The sequence below is a fragment of the Daphnia magna genome, linkage group LG4 (assembly GCF_020631705.1).
Source record: "Daphnia magna isolate NIES linkage group LG4, ASM2063170v1.1, whole genome shotgun sequence".
NCBI classification, from domain to species: domain Eukaryota; kingdom Metazoa; phylum Arthropoda; class Branchiopoda; order Diplostraca; family Daphniidae; genus Daphnia; species Daphnia magna.
This window is the reverse complement of record NC_059185.1, coordinates 9,676,240-9,698,609: the sequence shown is the minus strand read 5'-3', so window position 1 is coordinate 9,698,609 and position 22,370 is coordinate 9,676,240. Positions and strand designations below refer to the sequence as shown.

The 22,370-nt window shown below is 38.4% G+C and overlaps 3 protein-coding genes, 1 long non-coding RNA gene and 1 pseudogene across 6 annotated transcripts; 4 read left to right on the top strand and 1 right to left on the bottom strand.

Annotated features, from left to right (window-relative positions):
- The first annotated feature begins 83 nt into the window (after positions 1 to 83).
- LOC116920599 lies at positions 84 to 5,512 on the top strand (annotated as a pseudogene).
- Positions 5,513 to 8,130: 2,618 nt separating this feature from the next.
- LOC123471171 (glycine-rich cell wall structural protein 1.8-like) lies at positions 8,131 to 9,567 on the top strand. 3 transcript variants are annotated; one of them, XM_045172132.1, is made up of 5 exons: positions 8,131 to 8,234; positions 8,308 to 8,365; positions 8,453 to 8,494; positions 8,586 to 9,271; positions 9,415 to 9,567. In XM_045172132.1, the coding sequence occupies exons 1-4, from the start codon at positions 8,211 to 8,213 to the stop codon at positions 9,263 to 9,265; spliced, it is 804 nt and encodes a 267-aa protein (XP_045028067.1). In that variant the 5' UTR covers positions 8,131 to 8,210; the 3' UTR covers positions 9,266 to 9,271; positions 9,415 to 9,567. The 3 variants fall into 3 exon arrangements, with proteins under 3 accessions (XP_045028067.1, XP_045028068.1, XP_045028066.1); XM_045172133.1 differs by having other exon boundaries at positions 9,342 to 9,567; XM_045172131.1 differs by having other exon boundaries at positions 8,586 to 9,567.
- A 1,625-nt stretch (positions 9,568 to 11,192) lies between these two features.
- Positions 11,193 to 15,884, top strand: LOC116920571 (hemocyte protein-glutamine gamma-glutamyltransferase). Its single transcript, XM_032926714.2, has 20 exons — positions 11,193 to 11,253; positions 11,545 to 11,583; positions 11,664 to 11,705; positions 11,782 to 12,009; positions 12,087 to 12,190; positions 12,254 to 12,452; positions 12,528 to 12,661; positions 12,736 to 12,871; positions 12,945 to 13,171; positions 13,237 to 13,414; positions 13,479 to 13,644; positions 13,709 to 13,812; positions 13,881 to 13,990; positions 14,053 to 14,144; positions 14,201 to 14,349; positions 14,429 to 14,742; positions 14,812 to 14,935; positions 15,010 to 15,170; positions 15,249 to 15,385; positions 15,458 to 15,884. The coding sequence occupies exons 2-20, from the start codon at positions 11,550 to 11,552 to the stop codon at positions 15,597 to 15,599; spliced, it is 2,781 nt and encodes a 926-aa protein (XP_032782605.2). The 5' UTR covers positions 11,193 to 11,253; positions 11,545 to 11,549; the 3' UTR covers positions 15,600 to 15,884.
- Positions 15,882 to 16,786, bottom strand: LOC116920593. Its single transcript, XR_004392788.2, has 2 exons — positions 16,403 to 16,786; positions 15,882 to 16,342 (listed from the first exon to the last, which is right to left on the bottom strand). It is a non-coding gene; the product is annotated as an uncharacterized LOC116920593 (long non-coding RNA).
- Positions 16,787 to 19,147: 2,361 nt separating this feature from the next.
- On the top strand, positions 19,148 to 20,004 carry LOC116936785. Its single transcript, XM_045172139.1, has 3 exons — positions 19,148 to 19,544; positions 19,605 to 19,724; positions 19,782 to 20,004. Exons 1-3 carry the CDS (start codon positions 19,427 to 19,429, stop codon positions 19,949 to 19,951), a joined length of 408 nt encoding a protein of 135 aa, XP_045028074.1. The 5' UTR covers positions 19,148 to 19,426; the 3' UTR covers positions 19,952 to 20,004.
- Positions 20,005 to 22,370: the final 2,366 nt, after the last annotated feature.

Below are 22,370 nucleotides of genomic sequence, written 5' to 3'. Positions count from 1 at the left end.
TTGATATTTTTGATTGATTTGGTTTAGTTTTGATTATGGTTGATGGTCGCTACTAACGACCAAACATGAAGTGATCGGTATACATGCCCTGTGAAAGTGTTGAAATAAGTCCTATGCTAGTCTCCGCGTTCTTCAACGACAGCCAATTCATGTGGAATGAGTTCTTCGGAGAATATTTGGCCGTCCAGGAGAACAAAATCAAGTTATTGACGGTTATTGGTTTGCGTAACAAGCACTATATTACGATTGTTTGGGCAGAAAAAGTAAAGCAATCTTCCATACCGATTATTGCAGTTGCATCGTCAACATCTCATCGTTGAATAATACTTGGATACTTGGAAGAGTATCCAAGTACACCTGTGTTAAATGTTTTGAAGAAAGTTAACTTATATGGAATTTGTGTATAATCTAATATTTGCCACACATCCATCCAAGGTTGATTGTAGCAAGCATATTCAAAGTTTAGAAACACGATTGCGTTACATCTTTATGATATTTCCTAATATGTGTCCACATTTTCAAATCAAGTTGCAACGGGATGTGCTCACTATTGAATTGTTTTGCATTTGTCGATGGACGGCAACACCGTTGTTTTTGCAATCATTTTCAAACGCTGAAAAAGTTTAAAAGCCAGTAGCTTCTCGTCAGTTGACCTTCACTAGCATTTACTATTGCTTTAAGTTCATTACGTTTTTTAACAGTTAATTTTTACCAACCAACTTTGAGGACTGTAATTCCTGAAGAAGCGAATAAGATTGTCGGTGGAACTCCTGCCCTAGAAGGGGAATTTCCTTACCAGGTAAACATGATATCTACAGATATAATCGAATTAAAATCTAAAAAACCGAATCAAAACTATTTTTACGTTTTTTACAAGTCTTATGTGATTACAAAACCTTGTAGCCTATTTTACATTTAGGCTTCTTTGGATCTCAGTATTCGTACGTGTGGCGGAACTTTGATTTCCACTTCCATTGTCCTATCAGCAGCGCATTGCTTCGAAGGGTAAACTTATTGCACAAACAATGCTGAGTACCTCCCACACAGCACCGGGCTGTCTTTAAGACGTCCTGAAGATGTCCAGTTGTCCCGAGTGGGGATGTCCAAAGGATGTCTTTGAGCTTTCTTAAAGACTCCTTACTTGTGTCCCAATTGACCGGGACAAGTACTATTTTTAGGATGTCTTTCAGATTAGCTCAAAGACTTCCTAAAGACGTTCTTACGCCATCTTACCACCGTCTTAAAGACATCCTTATGACATCTTTAACATGTCTTCCGGTTAGCGTGAAGACTTCCTAAAGACGTTCTTACGACATCTTGCCGCCGTCTTAAAGGCATTCTTGTGCCGTCTTTTACATGTCTTCCGATAAGCCTAAAGACTTCCTTAAGAAGACCTAACGACAGTTTTCGAAATTTACAAAGAAATCCTTTGGTCATCTTTCTGATGACATCTTAATGATATCTTTATGACTTCTTAAAGCCATCTGTTTGTCATCACAAAAAAATTTCGCAATGTTTGCGGGATTGTTGGCTTATTTTTTATTTGGTCCTTTTGTCAGTTCTTAATTCATCTGCACATATTTATTATATTACAACATGTTTAAGACGCTTTGACATATATTTTTAAACTGTATTAAGACAAGATATTTTTCTTACGTAGATTGTTGGATTCGAACTGCAGACCTCTGACTTCTTGGCTCAGTATCCTAACCATTATGCCACTTTAGTACATAAACAATGAAATCAAAGTACTTATTGAACTGACCTATGGATTTGTTACTTAGGTAGTATCATTGTCAAGTCCCGACTTAGTCTTGCTCATGGATATATTTAAGAATTTCTTTTTTAGTCTTCGACAGCTTTATCCAAAGGTAGTCCTGGACGGACATCTTAAAGACATCTCTATATAGTCCCAAATTGCTTTGGCTATAAGTGTCCCCTACAGGACATCTTAAAGTCATCTCTATATAGTCCTAAATTCCTTTATTTATAACTATCTCAAAGAGGACATCTTAAAGACTTCTTTATATAGTCCTTAATTTCTTTGTCCATAACTGTCCCCTACCGGACATCTTAATGACATCTCTATATAGTCCTCAATTACTTCGTCCATAATTATCTCTTATAGGACATCTTAAAGACATTTTTATATTGTCCTTAATTTCTTTGTCCATAAGTATTCCTTACAGGACATCTTAAGGACATCTTTATATTGTCCTTAATTGCTTTCTCCATAAGTGTCCCTTATAGGACATCTTAAAGACATCTCTATATAGTCCTAAATTGCTTTGTCCATAACTATCCCTTAGAGGACATCTTTAAGACATCTTTATATTGTCCTTAATTGCTTTCTCCATATGTCCATCTTTATTTTGTCAGGCAGGTCCCTGTCCCAAAGTATCCCCGACAAGACATCCAAAAGACATCTTTTTTTGGTCTGGCATGCCCTTGTCCTAAAGTGTCCCCGACAGGACATCTTTAAGACATCTGTTTGTAGTCCGAAAAGGCCTTGTCCAAAAGTATTCTTGACAGTACATCTAAAAGACATCTTTTTTTGTTCTGTCATGCCCTTGTCCTAAAGTATCCCCGGCAGGACATCTTAAAGACATCCTTTTCTAGTCTTTTTTTGTCTTGTCCCAATAGTAGGCCTGACGGGACATCTTATAGACATCTTTTTTTTGTCATTCATGTCCCTGTCCCAAAGTATCCCCAACAAGGCATCCAAAAGACATCTTTTTTTGGTCTGGCATGCCCTTGGCCTAAAGTGTCCCCGGCAGGACATCTTAAAGACATCCTTTTCTAGTCTTTTTTTGTCTTGTCCCAATAGTAGGCATAACGGGACATCTTATAGACATCTTTTTTTTGTCAGTCATGTCCCTGTCCCAAAGTATCCCCAACAAGGCATCCAAAAGACATCTTTTTTTGGTCTGGCATGCCCTTGGCCTAAAGTATCCCCGGCAGGACATCTTAAAGACATCCTTTTCTAGTTTTTTTTGTCTTGTCCCAATAGTAGGCATAACGGGACATCTTATAGACATCTTTTTTTTGTCAGTCATGTCCCTGTCCCAAAGTATCCCCAACAAGACATCCAAAAGACATCTTTTTTTGGTCTGGCATGCCCTTGGCCTAAAGTATCCCCGACAGGACGTCTTCAAGACATCCTTTTTTAGTCTTCTTTTGTCTTGTCCCAAAAGTAGGCCTGACGGGACATCTTAAAGACATCTTTTTTTTGTCAGGCATGTCCTTGTACCAAAATATCCCTAACAAGACATCCTAAGGACATCTTTTTTTAGTCCGGGATGTCTTTTGGACTACCGGATATCCTTTGGATGTCTTAAAGATTACCCGTTGCTATGTGGGCTGTTCTGGAATAAAAATAATGAAGGGATCTCGTGCTCTTTTTTGAGAAACATGCAACTTTTGACTAGTTTTTTCAATTGTCGCCTTTATAACTTCATTATTTTATTCAAAAATATTCATTCTTCCCTATTTTCTTATAGTCTTAAAGCTGCCTCTACCAGTGCTTTCACGTTGACCGTCAACACAACGAAACTAAATGGTGGAATCGGTGCTATCACGAGAGGAGTAAGAAAATTCGTCGTGCACCCCTTAGGGGAGGGTGGGGCTAGTTGGTACAATTTTTTTTATTTCTTCTCTGGTTTCTTTAATTTTTCATATTTTGCCACCAAAAAATTGTAAAAGAAAGCTCAGATAACCAGCTTTCTCGTGCTATTTTTTTATTTGATCTACGTTGAAAAATTCATATCGAAATCAACGTTCAAAAAGCTAAAAAAAATTTGCCTACATGCCCCACTAACGGGGTAAGTTGGCAGTGGTAGTGGGGTAAGTTGGCCCCATGTATTTCAAATACGGATTTCAGTGAAATGTTGATGTTGTAAACAAACTAGAATAACATTACAATAAACAAAAATCCTATAGTTATTTTAGAGTGGGAAACTCAGAAATAAGTTGTGATAACTTACATAAAGATTAATAGCCTCAAATGCAAAAAATTAAAAAAAATATACATAATTCAGGCAAACATTTCACAGGTGAACATCGTATAAAGTGAAACACTTAAAATTTGCCAAATTTTGGCCTCTAATGCATACCACTGTTCACCATAAGTCATATCTAGCAAAAATTCGACTTACAATTTCTGACATTTTGACAGGCCATGTACTCTATACATATGCATGTATAATGCCTATGCCGACATGCCCCATGTTGCAATGTATCAACTTGCCCCAACCCGGGGTTTATTCAAATAAAAAATTTTATTACTCCTTTATAATTGATTAAAACAAATCCATTGTTACAGTTCGATAGAGGACACAATTTTCTATAAAAATAATATTTTTTTAAAATTATATGCATACCATGAAAAGATAAAATTGATGAATACCAAGCACGCAACTATTGTGGATTTGACGCAAAAAATTTCGTTATTTTCTATTTCCTAAACTATTTGGGATAAATTTATAAAACTTTGCACAAATGTGGGCACGATAAACATCTTTGACTATGAATTATTTCAATAAAACCTCTTTCACACAATTCGTCTAAATTAAGAATTGCAAACTTGTCCTCCTGCCAACTAGCCCCACTCTCCCCTATACAATAACAAAACCATTGTAAGCATTCAAAAGGAATTTTTAAACCTTACATCCATTTTTTTTTTAATATTAAGCGATATCGAGTGTTGTCTTAAATATTACTAACACGATCACAGGATAACGATATTGCCCTACTGGCCTTAGCTACCCAATCAAAAACGTCAGACTAGTCAAACTTCCATCAGCCTACACCACTAGCACGTATACTGGCCAGCAAGCCGTAATTGTCGGATGGGGAGACACTTCTGAAGGTGTCTCAAAAACTACCTTCCATTTCCGTGTCAATAAAGCTGCTGATTAAACTACGTTTGTTTTTATTTCAAAGGTGGTAGCAATTCCAATGATTTGCTCAAGGCTACCGTCACTGTTTTGACGAACGAAGCTTGCAATCTGCAATACAACAAGATAAACAACACAATTACTAACAACATGGTTTGCGCTGCAGCTCCCGGTAAAGATACTTACCAGGTTAGTCTCTTCTTCGGTTATTGTGCCGTATTTTTTTTTTTTTAACATCAAGCAATGTTTAATCTCTATCGATAGGGTGACAGTGGTGGTCCCATGCTGGTTGAAGGTGTTCAAATAGGCATCACCAACTTTGGTGAGGGCTGTGCTGATCCTAGATTTGCAGGCGTGTACACCAGAGTTACTCGCTACATTAACTGGATCACAATTTCATATACGATTTGAACCGCCTATGGTCTATGCTGAAGCTTGTCTGCAAAAAAGAAACCAAACATCGATCAACAATGTTTTATCAGTTTTTACTCTTTCCTGGGTGTTGGCGTTCAGTTACGTATGACCATGGCAAAATGCAAGCATTTGGGTGTAAAGGTGACGGGACATCAAGTAAAATTCTTCTCAATATGATGTTATAATAAACTTGTTGAAGCAAAGAAAAACAATGTAAATTACTGCAAAATGTGCATAAAGAGAAAAAGATCGGCCGTTTTAACCATTTTGGTATCACTACCCAATGCCCTAGGAACCTCTAAGGCCAATTCTTTTGAAAAGGAAAAGTTTCCAAGATGATATTCGCTATATTTTGTTGGGTAAAGAGAATAACGAATAAGAAGGACATTTCTAGCCTAGCCTACTGTTATATATATAATTTTTTTTTGTCTATTGATATATTCTATTTGGGTAAAAAGGTTATAAAATGCTCCTTGCCAAGTTCGACAGTTGCCTGTCAAAACAAACTTATTTAAGCCATCTACTATTCGCTTTCACTTTAGGTAAATATTCTTACGGGCTATATTATGTTGTTACAATTTGTTTTTTGTTTTTTTTCGCCATATTTTTATTGAAAATGTCACCTATCCCCCACGCTTACCTGTGTCATTGCGCGTAGTCTGCATGCGGAAATGAGTCATGGAACGAAAAATTCAAAAAAGAATGGCGTTCGCATTTTTTTCCTGGATGCAAAATGGTTTTCTTACCCATCCTTATCTAATTGTCTCAGTCTCAAACGGAAGCTTTTCTGTTTTCAAATCGCCCCAACAAATTACAATGTATATGGCGCAAGGAGAGTATACTAGATATTTATTTTACTCCGTCATTTGTATGCTTATGGTGTGTGACTGTGTGTGAGCCGAGTGTGTGATGCAAATAATCTAAATGTTTAATCCCTGGAGTTAAGGTTGATTTAATTCATTTCAAACCTTCTCTAATTATCAAATGTAGCCTCCGTGGCCTAATGGATAAGGCACCCGGGGTATTGCGGGGAATTGCGAGTTCGAGTCTCGCCAGAGGTAACTTGTTGGGATGTTGCAAGATATGTATAATTGCGCAGTCTAGTCGTTTATGTTTGGGAATGCTTTCTATAGAAGATTGTGATGCCAGGCCTAATAGCAAGTTATACGATTTTCCTCGTCACTCTACTAGCCTACTTGATAGAGTCTTTTCGCTTTCAATTGAGAGAGAAAACAAAAACCACAAGCGCTGAAATAAAGTCCGTGTGTTGATTACAGAGAAAAATGTTGACAAACCCAAACTTTATCAGGATTTTTAGTTAAGGACAAAATCTATCTGTAAACGAAGTCTGCTCACTGTTGCGCATAGGTCATAACATCCTATACATTCGCTGCCATCATCAGAGGACTCGCGTTGATCCTCATCTGGACGAGAACACACACACGAAAGATGACGATAAGCCCTTTAAACGAACAGAAATGCAATACCGTCGACTCCCCCAATGCATGCAAATTGGGGCCGTGAAGAGGATCATTGCGAGGCTCATTGATTTCTGTTTATGGCCGTGGATTGTCCAAACTTCTGCAGCAATAATAAATAGCTTTCTCCTACAGGATTATCGGCCAGTTCTTTGGATTGATATACATGCAGGAATAAAACGTCATTAACTCATGATGCAGCACTTTCAATTTCAGCAAATGGAGTCTATGGAAAAACTTGAATTCACCAATAATATATAATCATAGAATGCCAGCAACGATTACCAGACAATTGCCCACTTCAAGTGTTCTACTGGAAAGTTTCAAATGTTCGTAAAAACCATATACAAGAAAGGTTGTTGTTCCATTTATTACCCTTCAGTCTGTGCAGCCTTTTCCAAGGCGGTAAAAATAAAAAATTTCAATTCTGCCCTGAAAAAGGTGGTGGATCACCGGAAACGCAATCGTCAATCTAATACCAATAGCTAATAGATTCAGGAACATGATGTCGGCAAAAATAACCAAATGTTCAAATGAAAAAAAAAACAAAAAAACTATCGTCTGTGAAAAATTACTCTGTATGCACACAAATCCAACACTTGGCAACAAGAAGCAAGGCTAATAGTATTCCTATAATAATTGATTGTGATTTTATGATTGTGACTTATTGATGTAGGCCATGAAGTTTGATTCACTCCATCCGTTGTTATTGCCCACGACAACAAAAAACTAGGTTGGCAAGGCTGATGATAGAAAGTGAAAGGTAATAAGTAAATGGTGATGAAATACCTTTGGTGGGCTAAGGAAAATCAAGGAACGCCGTTGGTCCTCTTTTCAGTTTTTATCGTTTTCCAATTTTGTGTTTAAATGGAAATGTCACTTTTTTTGTGGAATTTAAATAAGTAGCTAGTCATGTCAATTAAAACACTGATATCAGTGGGATATTACATACCTGCACTGCCCGTGAATGTTACGCGTGTCACGGAAATAGCCATTTCCGTCCGGGAAAGCAAAAATAAACAAGTCAATGTGCAACAAGTTTAATTTTCAGCTGCGGTCTTTGGAATTTCCGTGCCATAAACTGTCAAAAGACGTAGAAGGAGAGGATGGCTGAAGGTTAGTGGTCACAAAACGTGAAGAACTAACATCTTTTTTTCGCTCGCATGGATAGCTATTTCTTCTCTCCCCTTTGTTCGCAACACCCCTTTTGTTCCTTGAAGGTTACACTGGGGTAGCATTGATAACGCCATAATTCTAGACGATGATGAGTTTTGCACGAGCAGCTTACACAATCAATTTTCTATACGCTTTCGAAGGTCATTTAATTTTTGCCCGATATAAAAAGGCCATTGCAAACCTATTGCTCTTCAGTTGCAAATCGTGCAGTTGCAAATACCAATCCCTAACGGAATCTTCAATAAGAATGCCTTTATTCTCCAATGTTATGGTTTGTTCGATTCTATTTTACAAGAAGATAGCCTTCATTTTGGTTTTCAATTCAAATTGTTTCCGTTTTACAGTGGGCCTCGTTGCTGGTTGTTGTCTTGGTTTTCTCAACATCGGACGCACACAAAAAAGGTTAATGATAGTCTATACTCAATCAAGCTGAACTGGTTTCGATAAAATTTCAAAAATTAAATCTTATAATCTATTTGTTGATGATAGGAAGAGGAGGCAGTGGTAATGGTGGAGGCTATGGTGTTTACGGTAAGTGTTGCTCCTCAAGGAAAACAGCCACTCACGGCTGCGAAATTGTATATATCTTTTTGTTTATGTCATAGATTTTTATCATTTTTAGGTGGCCAACAAAGTCTAGGCTACGGTGGTGGTCATACATTACTACCGATGAATTCGGGACACGGTGGCCATTCATCGCAGAAAGAATACGGTGGCCCCATTTCTCCGATGATAGGAGGACACCACAGCAGTCAAGCAGCACCCGTGAGCAGAGAGTATGGAGGTCAGATTGCGCCAATACGTGGAGGGTACGGTGGTCACGCATCACCCATGGGTGTAGGAGATACCAGTAGTCACGCTTCTCCCGTTAGTGGTGGGTATGGTGGACATGGTTCACCAGCCGGTGGAGGATACGGAGGGTACGGCAGTAGTCAAGCGGTCCGTCGGCCTAAGAGTGGAGGCTACAATAAAAATCACGCTGCATCTGTGAGCGGAGGATATGGTGGTTATGCTGCGCCAATGAACGGAGGATTCGGGGGTCATTCAGCGCCAGCAAGAAAAGGACATGGTGGTCACGCAGCTCAAATAAACACAGGATACGGTGGCCATGCAGTGCCAACCAGTGGAGGATATGAAGGTCATGTAGCTCCTATGAACGGAGGATACGGAAGTCACGCAGCATCGGTAGGAAAAGGTTACGTTGGCCACGGATCACAAATAAGTGGAGGATATGGAGGTCATTCTGCACCAACTAGTGGAGGTTATGGAAGCCACGCTGCTGGAAAAGGCTATGGTCGTTAAAAACTGGTTAGTTTGACAAATGGCGGTGTCATAATTTCATTTTAGCATATTTTAATTTGCTAAACTTTCGTGACAGTGGCTGTTTGAAATATTTCTTTACAACTTATAATGGATGCTCAGAAAAAAAATGGCCTTTTTTCATATTTCAGGCCTTAGAACAAAGCTTCAATCTTCTCGAGATCTGCAATCCACCCACTTAAGTCGAATTGATCAGTTGAAAAAAGAAATTTCCCATCAGGGAATGGCCGTCTGTGGATCCAAATTAAACGAATTTTCGGAAAATACACGTTTTTTTCATAAAACTATATTCTTAATTAATATTCTTCTTTTTTCGTAGCAGCTACTGTTTTTCTCTCTTTTATTTTTTTTTTATTCTTTCTGTTTCCCAACTTATGGGTTGTGTTTGTGAGCTGCACGCCAACCTCAATCAAAAGTCTGCTAATACTTATTTAGATCTGTGCACAGGTAACAAGGCACCAATTGCATTACATGTTTATTAACAGCCTATATATGATGATTGTGACTATCTTGCGTCGAGTATGAATTCTATGGTAGCAGAGTCTGATTCTGTAGGCCTAACTAGAAGAGGATGCATGAAATATCTGTTTACCATTGGTAGACAGATTTACCAAGTTTACTACTGGTTAGCAACTTCGTCAGACGAAAATTGACCATAGCGGATTTTATGGTCAGCAGAGGTGAAACACCCGGAACTACCTAGACAAGAACACTGAGACTGGATTAAATTCGCTTTGTAGCTCTCGAGAAAACATGGTAAGTGCGGCAAAATAAGCACCGTGACAGCCGAATCTGTTTTTCGTTCGTCAAATTCCAGCCATGCTTATGACAACAGTAATCTGTAACTGTGCAACAATCGTGCATCAATTGTCAATCAGCAGACGTTGAAAGAACAGAGAGAGCAGCAATAGAAATACTGTACGTAAAAGTAGGCCGACGTGTTTCCTGCTTTAATTTGCGCTACCATAATTAAAACCTTTGATTGTCTTATTTAACGAAGTGATTTAATTAAAAAAGAGGATTCCTTTTCATGCAACACAAAAATTTGGGGTTGAAAAAAGGGAAAACGGAAGGGCACTGAGTGATGTAAATTATTTTGAACTTATCAAACTTTGAAACGGTGGGTTGATCAACATTTTGAATGTGGATTTTGGTATCGGTTTCAACTTCTTTTAAACTGAACGAGGGATTTTCAAGCGCGTACAGGTAACAAAAATTGCTGCTTCAAGAGCAAAGTCAACATGCCCTTCAATTCAGCTCTGTTTCGTTTACTAGAAATGAAGCAATCCAGTTATAATATACAATTTGATTATAAGAAAAAATTATCAAGTCATATAACTATAGGTTGGCTGTATACTTTTAAGGAGGCACAATTCGTAAGGAAACCAATAATTAACGGGAAAAACTTATCTGGATGAAATCTTTGAGAGTTTTCCTCCAGGAAAATAAAACAGCGGGACTGTACATGCAATCGCTCGATTCAAAAGAAACGATATGTTGAGCTGGTAACTTTGCTGGTTTCTGGACTGAAGACCGGTTGCAAACGTACTCGGAGCCATCGCAACTTCGACTTACGTTTTCGTTTAGTATTTATGCTACTAAACAACATTAAATGTCGCATTGGCCATGGTGATGGGATGAAATTACTTCAACACTGAATACCACTCGCTTTGCAACAATTAAGCGTGACCAGATTGTGAACTTCATCAGCGTGAGGAGCGACACGGGAAGAGACCTGTGAAATGTGATACGTATGGACTAAGTGTGACTGTACACCGGAACCAGAGAGACTTGTATCCTGACGTAAGTTGATCTGCATTTGTTAAGAATTTCATTTCTTAAAATTATATCAAAGTTCTAATACAACCTAGATATGAAAATAATATAAATAGAGACCGTGGACGGAAGATAGAATTGTCTTGATTTTGCAGTAGCAGCGAAAACACGTCGTTGGCCCAGAAAACATTAAGGTAATCGCCATCACAAAGATGATCTCTTCTCCAAACAATAAATCGGGTAGTTCGTTGAATCACAATTCAGTCTGACTATTTCTTTAAAGTTAGATCATACCTTAATTTTCACCGGTTAGCTACTAACGGTTCGAATAACAATGTCGAGCCACTTTATTTTGTTTTAATCGGTCTAATAGAAAACGACTTGCCGTCGGCACTGCTATATACTGTTCTATATTTTCTGATTCTAACCATCAATAATTTGTTTATATACTGTATAAATATTTTATTTTATTTTTCACTTTAAAGGCATAATGAGTTCTCCATCGAATCAATCTGGCTCTCCAGGTAAAAATAAAAAATAATAATAATAATCGGCTTTTTAAAAATAGTGCCGTCATCTCCTCTAACATAAAAAAACAATTCAGGCATGTTACGTCGTTCGATGATGAATCAACAAGGATCACCAAGTAACTGGATCAAAAATTAGCTACTATAGAAATTATTGTGAAAGCCATTTATCTTTTACACTAAACAATTTTACAGCCTTATTACGTCATTCCATGAGCGGAAATTCAGGATTGAACAATTTGGCCAATTCGTCGGGCTTTGCTCGTCGTAACGCCGATCAAGATGGCATGGGGAACAACGCGAGTGCCCGTTCCGGTGGCAACAGTGCGGCTTATCGTGCATCGCTGGTGTCGCACTACGCCGAAGACTTGGACAGACGTCGCCGCGCTGAACGAGCTGTCGAGGAAAAACTAACCGACGGAAGTATTTTCTAATTAATTTCCAATTTCTAATTTTGAAGTCAATATTTTTGACACATTTTTCATCTGTTCCGAACAAAGTGCCTTCAGACAATTTGAAGATCGATTCTGTTGAGTTGTTTGCTCGAGACAATGCCAGGGAACACCGGACCGATCGCTACGAAGTCGTTCTTGATTCTGGCCGTGTAATTCATTGTATCCATCAGCTATTCGGCGTTTCACTAAACTAATGTTGCACAAAATAACAGAATATTGGATCACCTTCTACCATGGCTAGGTCCAGGTCGATGACGAATATGGCGTCAATGACTTCTATGGATTATCACTCATCTTCTTCGCCGTCTACAGCAGTTCTTCGTCGTGGCCAGCCGTTTTTCATGGCTGTGCGGATGAAGGACCGCAATTTCGATCCGCGTCGTGACGTTTTACGCGCAGTGTTTACTTTCGGTAGCACAATGAAAATGATACTCTAGCGATTTTCAACGAAACGATAGCTTTAATATTTTGTTCTCTTTTGGTTAGGCCCGAATCCCCAAGTCACCAAGGGAAGCAAAGTGGTTTTGCCTTTCCACATGAATCAACGTGAATTCACCCGAGCTCCACAGAAATGGGACATGCGGATCCATCAACAGGAGGGTTTCAATATCTCTTGTCAAGTAAAATCATTTCAAACTAATTAGAATATGCTACTACCATAACTAATCATAATTTTTCCTTCTTTTATTTGCAGGTTCATATTCCTGCAAACGCACTAGTCGGATTATGGCGAGTGAACATCGAAACTACCACGACAACGCCGGGTGCCCGCATTGACGAATTCCGTTGTAAAGACGACATTTACGTCTTGTTCAATCCGTTTTGTCGAGGTTGGACTTCTTCATCATCATATTTTGATTAGACAAGCCCAACTAAAAATGTTTATTGTATACATTGCAACAGAGGACTGTGTGTACTTGGACGATGAGGAACTCCGTAGAGAGTATCTCATGAACGACACGGGCAAGGTGTTTGTTGGTACCCATCACCGACCTAAAGGCCGTCGCTGGATCTACGGACAGTTTTCCGACGTGGCCTTACCAGCCGCTCAACTTTTGCTCGGCCAATCCGGTCTCAACCCAACGGAAAGAGGCAATCCTGTCCAAGTTGTCCGTGCCATCGCTTCAATCGTAATCAACATCATTTTCAAAGTTTCTAGTAGGCTATCATAGTAATGTTCGTATTGATTGTGTAGATCAATGCGAACGAAGGCTTTGGATTACTGGAAGGCAAATGGGAAGGTTCGTTTGAAGACGGAGTTTGTCCATGGGTATGGACAGGAAGCTCCAAAATCTTCGAACATTATCTACGCAATGGATCTAAGCCAGTCAAATACGGGCAGTGCTGGGTTTTCGCAGCCGTGGCTACTTCTAGTACTGATATTTGACTAGGTTTAAAGTTAAGTATTTTAGGAATTCATTTAACAATTAAAAACAGTTTTCCGCGCTTTGGGTATTCCTTCCCGTCCCGTTACCAATTTCGTCTCTGCACGCGACACAAATCACACGCTGTCGGTCGACAAGTATTTCGATGTCTTTGGAGATGAGATGAAAGGTGGCCCAGATGGCGACAATCAAGATGCCTTGTGGAACTTCCACGCTTGGTAGTGCAAGAGATACACAATTTGACGTAAAGGATGTTCACTGATTTGTTGGTTGACTTAAAAGGACTGAAGTATGGATGTCACGGCCCGATCTGCAAACCGGTTACAATGGCTGGCAGGCAGTTGATCCGACTCCTCCTCCTCAATGTCGACAGAACAGCACCGGAGGTTCTTTAAAGAAATCCAATGATTTCGGTTTTCCACTAAATTTTTTAAATTTCTGTTATTTTATTTAGCTGATCCAAAAAGCCGAGGTCCTTTGGCCGTCGAAGGTTTCCGTCGAGGTCCGTCTTCGGTTGAGTCTGTCCGTCGTGGTGAAATTGGATTTGCTTTTGATACTCCATATGTATTATGTTTCAAATTTAACCAATACCTTCAGAAACTAACTCTTTTACTACTTGATGTTAGCTTTTCGCGGAAATCAACGCTGAAGTCACCCACTTCCAAGAAGACGAGACATCCCATTGGGGATTCAAGAAGATCCCTGTGAACAATTATCAGTAAACAAATACTTCACAAATTTATTTGAGCAACTGAAATCAGTAGCTGATAATAGGGTTGGGCGATTGATTCTGACCAAGCGACCGGGAGCTGACGATGATGTCAGCGATGCTGATGTAGAAGATATCACTGGTCTTTACAAGACTCTCGACAACACGTCTCGCTACCAAAGACAATCTGACGGATGTTTCAATTCCCTCTTTAGTAATTTCCTACAGTTTTTTTTTTTTTTTCTTTTTTTTCTTTTTTCTTCGACAATTTAATTAACGGCTCGCTTTCAAAGACCAAGGGATGACTTCACCGTATCTGGAAAGGAGAGATAGAGAAAGAGATGTGATCCAATATCCAGGAACTTCAGTGCGTCGTCCAAGTGCAATGGACATCGCCCGTAAACCCTGGTACGATGAATCACGCTATCCAGCTGATTCAGGGAAAACAGCGGCTGATCGTATGTCAGCCATGAACGCAGCCCGAAGTGTTGATCGAGCCCAGCCCATTTTTGATTCCCGAACTCTCAATGAAGACGTTCAATTCGACTTGGTTGAGCAAGAAAAAGTTGCATGGGGACAGCCTTTTAATGTGCAAGTTCTCATCCAGGTATTCTTAAATTCTGATTAGTCTGTTCAGCTCCGTATTTCAAAATTCGATGTCAATACCACTTCACAGAACCGTTCTCAAGAAACGAGAACCATCACGGCATACCTATGTGCCAATTCTGTCTATTACACAGGAGTCACTGCCCGCCGACTTGGCCGTAGCGATCGTCAGTTTGTCCTTCAACCGGGAAGCCGTCAGTGTTTTGTTCTTTCTTTCTAATGTTTGGAAAGCCTAGTATCTTGAGCTAATTTTTGTAAATTCAAACAGGAGAAACTATGCAACTTCGAATAAGCTGGGAAGAATACCGTGAACGAGTTGTCGATTACGGTCACATTAAGGTGTTCGCCATGGCTTCAGTGCAAGAGACTAAGCAATCGTGCAGCGCAGAAGACGACTTCCAGCTGGAGAAACCAAAGTTGGATATTCAGGTAACTACATAAGCCCATAAATGTTTGTGTTTCAGGAAACAGATAATTTCAATGCTAAAAATAACCTCCGTTTACCAGGTGCGAGGAAATCCCCAGATAGGCCAGGAATGCTTTGCTACTTTCTCGTTCATGAATCCAGTGCCAGTTACCCTGACGGAGTGTGAGTTTTCATTTGAAGGATCGGGTCTGGTTCGTGCCCAAACGGTCAAATACCGGTGAATTAACAAAAATAACGACATAATGGAAACATTTGACTGAAGATGTGATTTTGTTTTTTTATTCTTTAGTGACGTTAAACCGGGAGAGATGATCAGCTTCGTTCAAAAATTCCTTCCCCGGTTTAACGGTGAGCGCAAACTGGTTGCAACATTCAACTCTCGAGAACTGGGTGATATTGTCGGCTCTCGTCCAATTCATGTCCGTGAGTAACCGACGTCCCACACAGTCGGATTGCGAAACCCCAACGACTTGACGTTTTGAGCCTCTTACTTGGACTTCCCTAAAACAACTTGGCAAATTAATAAAACCATTTTATGACTTTTCACTATATATGCATACTGATAGCGTTAAAATTGATGCCATTATCTCGAATGCCATTTAAGCCCTTTATTTTCCTCCTTTCTCCCGCTGTATGGTTCAGGTTACTGAAATTGTTGTTATCCTTACTTTCTCGGTGACGGTGTACTCAGCAGGAATAAATTTTCACCAAGCAGATTTTCCGCATTTCATTTGAAATTAGCATTTTGTTTTATTGGAACCGCAGCGGTAAGAATATTTCAAATTTATATTCCGAGTCTACGAACGAAGAACGTGGTTCATTGTTATGTCTTCACTACTGCATTACTTTTCATTTTGTCTTTAGGCCATAGTACATCTTTGTTTATCCTATATCAACCTGCAGGCCAACGAAAAGTTGAAAGGAAATCAAAGCGTTATATCATATTCGAAATGTCCATAAATCCTGAAAACCATCGCGTGGGGACATCAGTGCCTACAAAATCAAAGATTAAACAAAATTCTTTATATTCTATTGCTATATTCTTTAAAATTTTCCGAAACAGCCAAGCCTTTGGTCATATAGCGGTTTGTCGGTATCAGCTATAGTAGTACTGTGCACGTCGTGGGCTGGCCAGAACATGTCCAAATCCTTTTTCATGTTTTTTTTCATTGTCCTACATTTTTTATCACAAGTTAATCACGGACATATATAAAATTTGATATAGCCTATTTACCACGACTTTATCAAGCTTCCTAGTCACCCTCGTTACCGAGAGTTAAAGCTGACTTCTCATTGAATTTTTTACTAAGAATATAGAATTAAACACAACATAACATTGGAGAATAAGGGCATTTTGATAAAGATTGCTTTAGAGGTTGGTATTTGCAACTGCACGGTTTGCAACTGATGAGTAAGAGATTTGCAATGTCCTTTTTATATCGGGCAAGCATGAAAAGACTTTCAAAAGTGTCAGTAAAAAAGAAATTTGATTGTATAAGCTGCTCGTGCAAAACTCGCCATCATTGCCTAGACTTGTGGTATTACCAATGCCACCCTTCATCTCACCTTCGAAGAACAAACGGAAGTTGCGGACAAAGGGGAGAGAGGAAATAGCTATCCATGCGAGAGAAAAAGATGTTGGCTCTTCACGTTCCGTGACCACCAACCTTCAGCCGCCCTCTCCTTCAATGTTTCTATTAGATTTGTTGCACGGAAATTCCCAAGACTAAAGCCTAACATTCAATTTGTTGGTTATGGACGTAAAAGTTTACTTTGTTTTGTTTTACATGGATTTGGTTCCAGCACGTCTAAATTTTGTTTTCTTTCTTATGAGACTGTACTGAATGTTTCACGAGATGGCAAAGAACTTAAAAAATCAGGAGTTAAACGCATGAGTCACATACCACGATCAGAGATTGCGTTCTCCTATGTGTTGCAGAACGATTTTAACAAACAGGAGCATTAATTCCATATGCTACCCGATTACCCGACCCCATAATGACAATAACGAGTAATGGAAAGACTATTTTGTATTGCAAAAATTGTTCTACTTAGCCGGGGGGTAGGGGAGTCTACCGATGATACAGTCTGCACTTTTTCCAGACATTTAATACCTAGGGCAAAAAAAAAGGTGTCTGGACTGACATTACCCAACCCCCCTTATGATGATTTTGCGCCAAAACCACCCTACCTCTCCTTAAAAAGGTAAACTATTAATATTCTCTACCCACAGATGGCTTTTTATAAAAAAATCGGTGTTCACCTTTTTGTGCAGGATACTGTACAGTATCCTGCACAAAAATCCGAACACCGATTTAATTTTTAAAGCCACCTATTGGTGGGGTAAAGGGTTTTCTTTTTGGTTTGTTTTTCTTTAAGAGGGAGGGTAGACGGGGTGATGGACACATAGGGCAGGGTTGGGTAAGTCTAGACATTTTTTTATGCCTTAAGGTATTACGCTTTAAGTATCGTTCAGACTACAGCTCTTTTCTACGTATAACGTATAACGTATAACGTTAAAAGTTAACGTTTTTACTTCGTAAATTTCGCTGCGTTTTTTACGGAGCCCTATTTACGTAAATGTGTTCGTAGACTGTTCAGACTACACTGTCAAATTTACGTAGAGTAGGCTAGATTCTGCGGAGATTCTAGCGTCTGCTGTAGATTTTTGTACCTGTTGTAGCTCTTTGTTATATTTATTGATAAAAGTTCTGAGGACGAAACGTTCTTCTTCTGACTAATTTCTTGAAGACCTAAAATAGAATAAGCAATAAACCAAAATAGTTGCAAAAGATTTCATGACATAATATTTACTTTTTGATTTTCTTTATCGGTGATTTTTTGGGGGCGACTTGAATTTGTTAGGGGAATTCTTTTTGGCAACTTTAGTAGGCGCCATATTTATTTTTAAAATAAAAATTAAAAAAATTAATTATTAAATTTACAATTCTACACCTGACATATCCCAGAATGAATAAACAGGAGAGAAAACCTGAAAAAACAAAAAGAATGTAGACAAGCGTAATAGATTTTGGCTACGTAGTGCGTAGAACGTCCCAAAAACTTATGTAAAAATGAGATCAATCTCATTTTTACGTACGCTCAGTTTTGACTTCGTTTTGACTACGTTTTGAGTTTACGTATTACGTACTACGTAGAGCGTTGTGTCTGAACACTCTTCCGTTCCCAGCTACGTAACTCGGAGCGTAAAAACGTTATACGTAGTACGTAAAACGCTCAAAAAGGCTGTAGTCTGAACGTGGCTTTAAGGCAAGTAACAGGTCGGGACATTTTTGCAACCCCCAGGGTGGTGTGTTTTTTTAAACGACAGTTGGAAATGTTGGACTTAGGCTGTATTATATTCTATACCCAAATAAATTAGATAGCTGCTTGTGCATAATGCTGTCAATACCGATGGCATATGTGTAGAGGCTCTTATTGCGACGCTGTTGATCAGTGTTCGATTCCCGTTACGGAATAGACCTCCTGCACCTTGCGGATAGCAGGATTCTTGTAGTCCGACAACGCTGTCGGCAGCCATCTTAAGAAAACTCCACCCTTTTTAGTACACAGGCTCTTATGGAAGTATTTTTTCAAAGTGATTTTTGTCTTAACTGGATTACAATTTCGACCAAAGAAAAATAGTGAAAAATACTACATAATTCAGGTAATCCGTAGAATGTAAGTTTTCCACTATTGAAGTAGTTGAAGTCATATTAATTAAATGTTTTGTACAGGGCATCCCCTAACATGTCAAAGTTCTATAAGAAGTGTGTTGTCAAAGGGTGTCCTAATTAACAATGGAATAGGAGATAAGTCAGTTGGCGTACGGTTCTTTGGTATTCCTGTCTCTCCAGACAACAGATACCCATCGGACTCAATAATTATTCAGCAAAGGGATCATTCACAAAATACTTTACGCGAAAGGGGGGAGGGGTCGTTGGTTTTGTTACGCTTTGTTACAAGGGGGGGAGGGGGTTCCATAAAATGTTACGTACCAGAACAATTATTTCGTGGAACTTTTAATTTCTGCAGAAAAAGAAAAAAAAAATGCTGTTTAGCTTCTTTTTTTGTTGTTGTCATGACAACTGTTGTGTGCTAAATGGTATTTTCTCCATTGCAGTCATTTTCTCTCAATTATATGATTCTGGTTTTGGAGGGGGGGTTTGAACATTTGTTACGTATTTTTAGGAGGGGGTAGTAAACTTTGTTACGGACCGTTACAAGGGGGGAGGGGGGAGTCAAAAATTGACAAAAAATGCGTTACGTATTTTGTGAACGGCCCCAAAGAAGAGAACTCTGGTTAGCTAGGTTAAACATCAATGGTGCTAACATCAAAACAAAACACTTGGTGTGTAATCTTCATTTTGCATCTGGTAAGCTCCAAATATTGTACTTTACTCATAACCATTTATAAGCTTATTTGACTGTCATAGGAAAACCAAGCTACTATTTACAGAAAAATCACCCAGATTGGGCTCCTTCATTATCATTAAACAAAGCTATCACAGATAGCACTCGTTTACAAAGAAGAGTGTTGTATACCTACAACAGAGGTATACATTACAAGTTCATAGACATTTCATATATTTATTATTGTATTGTTGTTGCAGAGGCTATGTTTATGAACACTTTAGCAAACTATACCCAACGCAAGAAGGAAGATAATAGCAACATTACGAAAGATAGCGTTCTTTTGCCTCGGTTGGCAAACTATCAGAATAGTTGGAAAGGTCGAATAATTGGATTACAGCATTTTCCACAAATTCCTCCTCGCACATGACAATCTAAATAATTTGGAAAAATCAATTACCAAGTGTTTCAGTGGGATAATGTTAAAAATTACAAGTAAACTATACATGTGTGGGTCCTATATATATAAACAATGCCCATATGGATTGCACAAAACATTTAATTAATATGACTTCCACTACTTCAATAGTGGAAAACTTACATTCTACGGATTACCTGAATTATGTAGTATTTTTCACTATTTTTCTTTGGTCGAAATTGTAATCCAGTTAAGACAAAAATCACTTTGAAAAAATACTTCCATAAGAGCCTGTGTACCAAAAGGGTGGAGTTTTCTTAAGATGGCTGCCGACAGCGTTGTCGGACTACAAGAATCCTGCTATCCGCAGGGTGCAGGAGGTCTATTGCGAAAATATTTGGTATCGTTATAACATTCTTTATTCGAATGGGCTGGGAATATTAATTACTTCAAAACGAAGGGGTTTATAATTTTTTAAATTATAAAATAAAAAAAAGAACATATTGCTCGATAAAAATTTGTTTCATACATAATCGAGAATTTCTCGTAAGGTAACCACAATGATTCAACACCTCATCTGGAATCGAACACCGATCTCCAGCATCACATTCAGTGTCAATGGTCAGTTGTCAATGGCGTAGGTGGGTCAATCCGCGCGGATTTGACAAATCCGATGCGCGACCAAAACTCGGATTTCGTTGAAATTTGGTAAGTGAATCAATAAATATGTTTAAAATTTATTGGCCAAAGGATTTTTTTTGCGCAATTAGGGAAAAAGTTACAGCAAAATAAAAATAAGATTTTTTCATTTTGCCGTAACTTAGGATTTTTCCGCGTTTTCATTTTTATTTATTTATGACTAGTTTTTATTTCTCTATTGTTTTTTGAATAAGTACGTCTTATTCAGTTTTTCACGCTCTTTTTAATGGTATTTTATTGTTTCAAAATTTTTAAATTTAATTACGTCATTTAACTTTTAAATGTTCAGAGTGTGTCTTACAAAAGTAGACCTGAACAGATTCGCTTCTGAGATTTATTTGTAATTTTTGCACTAAAAAAAGAGGACATATCATAGTATATGCTCTATTTTTTTCGCTAGGGTTAAATTCTCCATAGTGCCGATTTAATTGTTTGAAATCTCCCTATTTTGATGTAAAATATTGGCTTCGGTGGCCATTTTCACTCATCCCTTTACCCTGTCACCCCTTTTTTACCAATCCGCCAAGACCGCCTGGGGTAGTCAAGGTCAAATCATGACATATACTATGATATGTCCTCTTTTTTTTAGTGCAAAAATTACAAATAAATCTCAGAAGCGAATCTGTTCAGGTCTACTTTTGTAAGACACACTCTGAACATTTAAAAGTTAAATGACGTAATTAAATTTAAAAATTTTTAAACAAAAAAATACCATTAAAAAGAGCGTGAAAAACTGAATAAGACGTACTTATTCAAAAATCAATAGAGAAATAAAAACTAGTCTTAAATAAATAAAAATGAAAACGCGGAAAAAATCCTAAGTTACGGCAAAATGAAAAAATCTTATTTTCATTTTGGTGTAACTTTTTCCCTAATTGCGCAAAAAAAAAATCCTTTGGCCAATAAATTTTAAACATATTTATTGATTCACTTACCAAATTTCAACGAAATCCGAGTTTTGGTCGCGCAACGAATTTGTCAAATCCGCGCGGATTGACCCAGGTGTATCGTTTCTGAGTGTGGTGCTGGAGATCGGTGTTCGATTCCAGATGAAGTGTTAAGTAATTGGGGTTATCGTACGAGAAATTCTCGATTATATATGAAACAAATTTTTATCGAGCAATATGTGCTTTTTTTTATTTTATAATTTATAAAATTATAAACATCTTCGTTTTGAAGTAATTAATATTCCCAGTAAACTCGAATGAAGAATGTTATAACGATACTAAATATTTTCACAATTCCGTAACGGGAATAGAACACTGATCTACGGCGTCGCAATCAGAGCCTTTACACATATGCCATCGATATTGACAGCATTGTGCACAGGCAGCTATCTAATTTATTTGGGTATAGAATATAATACAGCCTAAGTCCAACATTTCCAACTGTCGTTTAAAAAAACACACCACCCTGGGGGTTGCAAAAATGTCCCGACCTGTTACTTGCCTTAAAGCGTAATACCTTAAGGCATTAAAAAAATGTCTAGACTTACCCAACCCTGCTCTATGTGTCCATCACCCCGTCTACCCTCCCTCTTAAAGAAAAACAAACCAAAAGAAAACCCTTTACCCCACCAATAGGTGGCTTTAAAAAATTAAATCGGAACACTGAACTATTTTTTTTAAGCCACCTATTGGCGGGGTAGTGGGTTTTTGGTTTGTTTTTCTTTAAGGGGAGGGTAGACGGGGTATTGGACACGACAGGGTAGGGTTGGGTAAGTCTAGACATT